The 8,781-nt window shown below is 37.9% G+C and overlaps 1 protein-coding gene across 1 annotated transcript in view; it reads left to right on the forward strand.

Moving 5' to 3' along the window:
* The window catches only part of HS2ST1 (heparan sulfate 2-O-sulfotransferase 1), a 523,976-nt gene extending 519,471 nt beyond the window's left edge, over nucleotides 1–4,505 (forward strand). Inside the window, exons 6-7 of the mRNA XM_069641735.1 lie at nucleotides 229–386; nucleotides 3,059–4,505. Coding sequence (XP_069497836.1) covers nucleotides 229–386; nucleotides 3,059–3,279 — 379 coding nt within the window. The 3' untranslated portion in view covers nucleotides 3,280–4,505. The remainder of the gene's footprint in view (nucleotides 1–228; nucleotides 387–3,058) is intronic.
* The last annotated feature ends 4,276 nt before the right edge of the window (nucleotides 4,506–8,781 follow it).

Raw genomic sequence — 8,781 nt, forward strand, 5'->3', positions numbered from 1 at the left:
GACTTAGGAGGACCTGAATCTCCATGAAGGTATTTTTGTTTTATGTTTCCATTTTTGTTGTTTGTTACTGTTAATATCTAGATACACAGAAATTATTGACACCCTGTCTAGAATTGGAGTAGTGTCCACAGTGAAAAATGTTTTTCTTCACTTACACACATGTCCTATCTGGAGGAATCCTTGTAATCCAAACTTACAAAGTTTTGTTATCTTTGTTTGTCATTTTAGGAACGTGGGAAGTAGATGGGCATTGGAGCAAGCAAAGTACAACTTAATAAATGAGTATTTTCTGGTGGGGGTTACAGAGGAGCTGGAAGACTTTGTCATGTTGTTGGAAGCAGCTTTGCCCCGTTTCTTTAGGGGTGCAACAGAACTGTACCGTTCCGGTAAGACTGATTTTAACGATTGCATGCCAATTGAATGCATGATCAAATCTCATTGAATGCATTGTCAAATCTCATTTGATTTCTTAATAGCCTTTCTCGCAGCAATGTTGCTTCTGTTGCACCGCTGTATCCAAGCTGATCTCCCTTGTGTGATATAAACACTTTTCTACACTTTACTCCTTTTCAGTAGGTAAGAAATCAAACTGATTTGTCGAGCAAGAGCTAGAGATAGAGTATTTTAGGGCAGTGGGATGGCAGAGTGCTGCCTTCACCACTTAAATGTTGTTTTTGCTGTTTGTCTTGCTCCTATTTCTTGCAGTCCGTCGGGCCTCACTGATTGGGCATGCTGATGGAAAGTGTAAAGGGGTGCCAACGGACTATGTTTAACAGCAAAGTCCCATTCCCGTTATGGGGCTCTATTAACAAATAGGGTGGACAAGTGCTTCTACATATGCAGCTATGGTTTGTACACCCAATAACAAGAGGTTCTGTTCCTGTACGCAGGTATTCTTCATGGGGAAGTACAGCACACACTCGCAAAGCAGCCAATGATCCTGCTGCTCTGCGAGTGTCTGATGCTGCGGGCTGTCAAGTCCTTAAATGTTGACGTATAGGTCCTCACGTGAGCAGACACTATTAAAACGCACCCTACCATGTGGTAATGCCAGTGATCCCCAATGTGTAGTTTGGGAGCAAGATGTTGCTCGTAGCACTCTAAACCTTTGCATGCCAGTTGCTTTGGGCCATGGTGTGGAGGACCAGAAATAGGTGCTGATTAGATGACACCTCAGTAGCAGTATAGGCAGGACAAAGTCATTGTCTGTGCTAGAATGTTGGCCAATAAGCCTGCACTTGACTTGTCCGAAGACTACCTAGCTGATGCACATGGGTACACTATGTTTTTGGCCTGGGGTGTTTATGAAGGTGATGCCGATTATCTGAGCTCACCTCCACAGTTGGAATTACCTGCATCATTTTATTAAATAAGAATTACCAAAAACCTAGGCTGGTTGCACTCTCTGATAGCATTCTTACACACTTACCTTCTGTCCCAAGGGTATAGACGTTTGTTGCCTTTATTGTGCTGCGCTAGAAGCCATACTTTGACTTGTCATGCTGTGATTTGCGACCCTTACTTATTACAACTTGTAAAGGCGTCTCTACTCTCGGAGGAAATCAGTGTAAAGCAGAAGTCTTACTTTGGGAGCAATATAAAATAGTATTTCTTTAATTATAGCACTTAGCAGCATAGTTTGCAAATTGAGACAAATGTGAATATTCAGTTGATCTAGTGAATGCCTCAACACAACTGGAATTCTAATCTAGAATTGTGTTATTGTAATATGTTTAGATCATAAGAAAAATTGTTAAGAAAAATCAAATACCATTAGAAAATGGGCAGTAGTAACACTGGGCGGATGTGTTTGTGCCAGCGGGTTACTAGCTAGATATGATCAGCAAATGTATTCACTGGTTAATACTTTCAGCACTCAGTTGTATACTAAACTCAGAGTGTTGAGTTGAATAATGGTAGTAGGAAGAGAAAATGAGTATACAAAAAGTAAATAATTTGATATACAACTCGGAAAAGGAGTATGAAGTAAACCAATGGTGTTGATTAGACGGATTGGAATGTTTATTAGTGAAGAAGCAGCATGATGTACAGCATTCCACACATTTATTAGCAGCACACCCTATTGGATCTAATTGGATTAAGGCCAGTGTAGTTGTAAAGGCTCAACTTTGTTGGCAAAGTGAATACCTGAGATTTGCCAAGGAGAGAGAGGAGCTTTCATCAGGGTTGCATTGCAATAGCCGAACACATAAACTGACACGAAAGCGAAGAGGGTAAAACATAAGAGAGGAAAGATGGATGCATGAGACGCAAAACATAATTAAAGGGCAACATAACCTTCAATTTGCTGTTTCACATATTTTAGAGGATTGATAAAGAAGCAAGTTAGACCAACAAACAGAAGCTATTATTGGGATGTATTATAATGTAATACAGTCGTAAGCACAATGAATAGGATTGTTAAAATGGTTTAATTTATTTTTTTCAATTAATGCAACATATAATAACAAGTTTATCGAGCAGAATATTCTTCCTTCACTAAGCAAAGGTAACCTCTTCATCCTCTAAATGTTATTATTGGTTAATACTAAGGGAATTGGTATAACTAAACACTTCTATACTATATGAACAATACCTGAAGGGGAAACCCCCTTTCTGCCCTTTGGGATGCTTTATGAATTTCATTGAACTGTCTTTAGTTACTAAACTGAAACTGCAATCGACTCCATTCAGTAGACCCCCACGCACAGGGTACCTTTGATTGTATTTAACTAAAACAAGTTATTTTTTCTCCAATATTCAACTATCCAACTATAGTGACTCATTTAATACAATCACTGGCACAATTTTCTGTATTTTATTCCATTTTATTGTGTAACTTCAGACTTCTCCATTTTCTTTAGCTTTTTCTATACAGCATAAATATCTTGTGGAGGTCCACCGGTTAATTGACAATTTCAACATAGGCAGGTACATTGAAAAATGTTCCAGTACAGAACCTGGTTGATCCTTGTACACACACAAATGTATGAATGCACAATTAGAGCTTTATACCCGTACCACCATAAATTAAAAGGCAATATGTTTTTCTTTTTAGGAAAAAAATCGCATCTTCGAAAAACAACAGAAAAAAAGGCTCCCACAAAGGAAACCACTGCCAAGCTACAGCAGTCAGACATCTGGAAGATGGAGAACGAGTTCTATGAATTTGCACTGGAGCAGTTTCAGTTCATCAGAGCACACGCTGTGCGGGAGAAAGACGGAGAGCTGTACATTTTGGCACAGAACTTTTTCTATGAAAAGATTTACCCTAAATAAAACAAAGAACATCAAACTCTTAGATTAATTGACTAAATTTTGGTCACTTGGTCTTATAATTTTTTCCTCTGCAACAAGAATGCTGGCAGACCTCTGAAGTGGTTTGCTGCTGAGCTGTGGTAAGATGTGAGCTGTGGTAAGATGTGCTGTATGCCAAGGGAATGGAATCGAAGCGTTCAAGCACCACAGTCTATGGTTCCAGTTTGCCTTTTAACGAATCCTTTCAGTCACAGCAAATGCCCATTACCTGGAGAAATGTACATTTCAGTTACAGAGCTAGACCACACTCCAGGTACTACTTGGACATATACAGTCAACGGACGTCAACAACATTTCCAGTGGGCTGGTTTGGCTCGCATACGAACCATACCCCTGCTAATGTTTGTGAAGATGAACTGATGTTTTTCTGACTATTCACAGGTTTCAGCTGCATACAATTATTTATAGTGTTCTCAAATGGTCAACATCCGTACTTTGTTTTTGTGTGAACTCACATGACATGAAAGGAGATGGAACGTTACATCCGAATGATACGAAACCATGTATGGTTACTGCTACAGTTGGGGGGGTTATGCGCGTTCAAACGGACTGTTTATCATTTAAAACCATTTCTGGGCACTGTCGCATAGCAAACCAATGGACCAACAATGCTGTCTGTAACTAGATAAATGACTGTGGTTTGCCGCGTTCCAGTCCCTCTCCTGTCTCCGCCTCACTTGGGACAGGTGTTCAAACAGTGTAAAAATCACAGGGGGAGGGGGTTCACAAAAGACGAGCAGCACTTGCACCCATTTTAAAAGTCATTTGTATAGGAGTATAACTCCCACTTAGGCCAGACTCTCAATAATAGTTCAGTGAAATGTGAGTAATTTCTGCTTTCATTTATTTTTGAGAATAGGGTGTGTTTTCCTCAATGAGCAAGATAGTATATAAAGTGGGTTAAGTGCTCTTTTCCTTTTGTTTATCTCCAAATGTTATCCCTGCAGTATGGTTAATTACTGCAGACAGGTACCAAAAATGCAAGAGAACATTGTTTAGTGCAAGGAGTGTTTCTAATAAATGTTAGTCCATAGATTGACACAAACTCATAACGTCTGGCTAAGGGTTTTTCTACATTTAAAAATGTGGAATCTTTTTAACATGGTGCTTTCTTATGTATTTTAAAGGATCACACCTCCAAAGGAGCAAACTGTGTAAATAAAGTCTCATGTGTATTTGGACCAAAATACTAGGGAAAAGAAGTTTCATGTGTTTTTCCCAAGTTTTGTATGGTTTGCAAAAATACATCACATGTTCTCCATTTGCTATTTCTTTCAATTGGTGCAGACATTTTATGGATAACCTCTTCACTTTCATTACAAAGCATATCAAGAAGGCAATACCATTTATGACAATGTATGCGGCGCGTTGTCATTTGTACCTTGTCCACAATAAATGCAAATGGTACTTCATTTGGCCACAAATATCCACACTACCTTGTGCACACATCCTTATAAACAGTCGTATTATAGCATCAATCAAAATACCAACAAATTCATAGTGTTCAAGAGGCCCCATGCCCTGCATCATTTTAAGCCACTCCTGACTTTTAAGCATACCTAACTTTATATACCAGCCCCTATGATCAGAAATGCCAAACTACAATGGAAAATGCTGCTCACTAGAACGCCAGGAATGGCTGAAGGTGCTGCATATGACATCTTGTAGAAAATGTTGCATTTAAAGCATTTAGTTGTTTTTGAAAATTCCAATTCTTCTTTGCTAAATAGACAAAAGGTCTAATAAAACGCATATCATAGAAAAACGTGCTTTAAAATATGTTTGGAAAAGTCAATGTTCCAGCCCAGACCCGTGCACCAGCCAGCCAGCATAAGCAAAAGCTGGATATATAGCTGGGAGGTGCCCAGCAGACCCACAATCACACTATACCAACCCCGAAATAGCCATTTTCCACACTGCAAGAACGCCTTCTTTTGTCTATGGGCTTGATTTTTAGGTGAAACAAACACTGACAAGTTCAGGAAAAGGTTTTGCAAATGATTCAAACGCTACTGTTTACAATAAGGTCATTGTGGGTGATCGCTTTAGGAGAATGCTCCTACACTGCTTTGCCTTTTTTTATAGCATGCTTCAGTACCCTTTTAGTACATTAATTATGACCTTCAATATAGATATTTGATTTACATAAAGAAGCATCTTCTACCCCTAAAACAGTTTGCATTTTTTGTGCGGCACTTAAGTGCCCATTGTTTTTTTCCTTTTTCTCTGCGTATTGAAGTCTTCTCTTTTCCAAGAGGTTCCAGGAAGACAGTACAGCTCGCCAATAAACTGCACCAGTCATTTTAAGATCTCCACGCATTGTACTCCTGCGTCATCTGCATGCAATTCGGGTGATTCACAAAGGGAACCCCTATGCAGTAGGAGGGATTGGCTACAAGTGCGATTTAGGTTTGTTTTTACTGCGGCTGAAATAACCGCAATGGAAATGACCGCATGTGAAAAGTCTGTTATACCAAAATGTTTGTATATTTCCAAATTGCAAAAGCCTAATAAAATAGTAATTTTAATACAGAAATACCGAAAAGTGAAGGAATGGCAATATATTTTAATAAACAGATCAAGAAAGAAACTAGAGTGTATTAAGATGCTTCCTCTTACGAAATAACTTTGAGTAAATATGATTGGACCTCAAACAACACGAGACAAACATTTCAGGCAGGGAAAACGGGAGAAAGAAAAGAAAGTCAGTTAAACTGTCATCTAACGATTGTGACCGGAAAACGAAGGAGTGTTACACCGTCTATACTGATTAGAGAAAACAAGGCAAAATACTGAGAATCGCTAGTTTACACGGTGAGATCCTTAAGAAGCAGTTACTATAGAACTGATAACTATTTAAAAACGATGTAAGCAATTACATTTCAAAGAAATCTAAATCTATGTTTTACTACCATAGGAAAAAAGGAAATGGAGAAAGCAAATTATTTAGTTTCCAACAAAGGAAACAAAACAAATAGCTTTATCAAGCGGGATATATATAATGTTGAAAGAAAAAAGGAAAATAAAACCATGTATAGAATATAAAAAATAAAACTGTAGAGGAAGAGCCTGCACGAAAGAAGATTTAATTGAATATGTTGGAGACCACAACCATGAACCCAATGTATCAAAAATTGAAGTAAAGCAAAAACGAATGGAATTAAAAAGGAAAGCTGACACAGATGTAGGTATAAGTGGAGAAATTATCTGAGGTAACGATAACGGAAAGCATGAGTTACACAGGAAGGTGAGGCATTTCTGTTGCACGAAAGTGTAAACAATGTGGAAAAATACATAATATTTGCGACAGAAAACAATATGCAGAGGTTAAAAATAAGCAAAAACTGGATACTAGATGGCACTTTCAAAAGCTGTCCCAAACCGTTTACTCAATTGTATATTATTCACAGTGAAATTTCAGATGATTTCTTCCCAATGAGCCACAAAACCGAAAAAAATGTATCGAGAAATATTAAAAATTATCAAAGAAAAAATAAATGACACCATCACTAACCCCAAAAAATGTATTATGGACTGTGAAGTATCTGCAATGAATGCTGTGAAAAGCATTTTCAAAGATTGAAATTCAGTGGTGTTATTTTCATTTTAATCGGGCAATGTGGCAAAATATATACAAAAACACGGTCTGCAACAATTATATATAAATGATAGTGAGTACCAATTCCACATTAATAAATTATGTGCCTTAACGTTTAACGAAAACTGATGTAGTAATAGTATATGAAAACACAATCCAAGAAGAAAATTACCAACACCATGAGAACGAAATGCATGAATTTCTAAATGACTGATGACGCTTGGATAGGTAGGCAAGCGAGAAATGGGTGAAAACAACCGAAAATACCAGTTGCAAATGAATTGCTACAACGCAATCCTCGAGGGAAGACCAAAAACAAGTAAACTTGAAGGCTGGCACCATGCCTTGAATATAGCAGTAGGCCACACAAAACCACCAATTTGGAAATGTATCAAAACATTGCAGAGCAAACAAAATATACAAGAAAGGCAAATACTGCAAACAATAAGTGGAAAGAATCAACATCAAACAAACGTGTGCAAAACATAGCAATATTAAAAGAAAGAGCAGAAAAGTATGGTACCTTGCTATTGCAAGACTACATAAACAGCCTGGCATTCAATGCAAACTTTGTTGTAGATTAGCATGAAATCATAAAAACATCAAGTTAATACCGTTTTTCAGTTGTAAATATAGAAAACAAATGCAAACTTACAGTAATATTAAAAATGGAATGTTACTTAGTTTGGAAGATCCATCAGAAATACGAAACCGAAACAGTCAAGTAAAAATCCCCAAAAATCAATTAAAAGTGAACGGATATTCCATTAGCAAACCAAACATCCAACCAATCCAAAGAAAAACTGAAAAAAACCTTAAACCAAGAAAAAAAAGCTGAATCAGACAGAGTAGAAAAATTATAAAAATTCAATAGCAATCCGATTTGGGGGAAAAAAAAAGTTAAAAATCCAGGACCGCGAAAATAGGACGTTTACTCGACCGAGGCACCAAGAGAAATGACAAAAATGGCGTACCAGAAATTGCAAAACTTGAACTATCGTATTGTAAAAAATAGACATGTTGCGAATTAAATGGCCTCTAATGCCATCTAGTGGACTATTCTAGACATACCTCGCCCGGTTACTTTATAATATAAAAAGATATACAGTTCAATTAAAACTTTTATATATAGATACACAAGTGTTTATGTAGTCATTAATAAATATGCTTTTGAATTAATAGAAAGAAAAAGGGAAGAAAAAAGAGAAAAGGGTAAATCGAACTTTTGGTAGTTCGAACTTTTTGGGGTATCTATTTTAGGTCATTTGGTGGGGTAGGTAATTTAGATTGTCGTTTTGGTTGAAACCGCAAGTGCAAGGGACTTTTGCAGCCTGTCGAGCCATGCCTATGTTACTCTCGGCATGTAATGGCGGGTGCGCATTGCCAATGCAGATGTACAGGTCTACTCTTGTCTCATGGGTGGGCATGTAAATGCGCATGCTCTTTCTTGCAGTGGAATTGCACTTTCTAGATGCCTCACTCACTGGTGCAGAGACAGATGTATCTTTTGGTAGAATTAGGTAGGTGCTACGGTTTGTGTCCTGCAGCATACCCCCATGAAGACGGTTTTATTTAGCTACCAGGAACTGCCTGTGTGAAGGTTTTTGCAAAGACTGTTTCCGTTTCGTGTATTTTGAGACCTTTAATACACAATCTGCTTCTCCCCTTGCTTTCGGACAAACATGCAGAGTAAACCATTTGTGAATTGAGGCCATTTTATGCACCGGTTTGAACCTCCAGTATGTCGTTTTTTCCATTTTCAAAGGGGGAGTACGTTTACGTACAGAGACCTTTGCTCATCTTGTGCACTAAGGTGGTAAAAACCCATCAGGAGATGAAACTTGCTTTTATATTTCCGGGATCGC

Source organism: Ambystoma mexicanum, chromosome 1q (assembly GCF_040938575.1).
Source record: "Ambystoma mexicanum isolate Mex_15411 chromosome 1q, UKY_AmexF1_1, whole genome shotgun sequence".
NCBI classification, from domain to species: Eukaryota; Metazoa; Chordata; class Amphibia; order Caudata; family Ambystomatidae; genus Ambystoma; species Ambystoma mexicanum.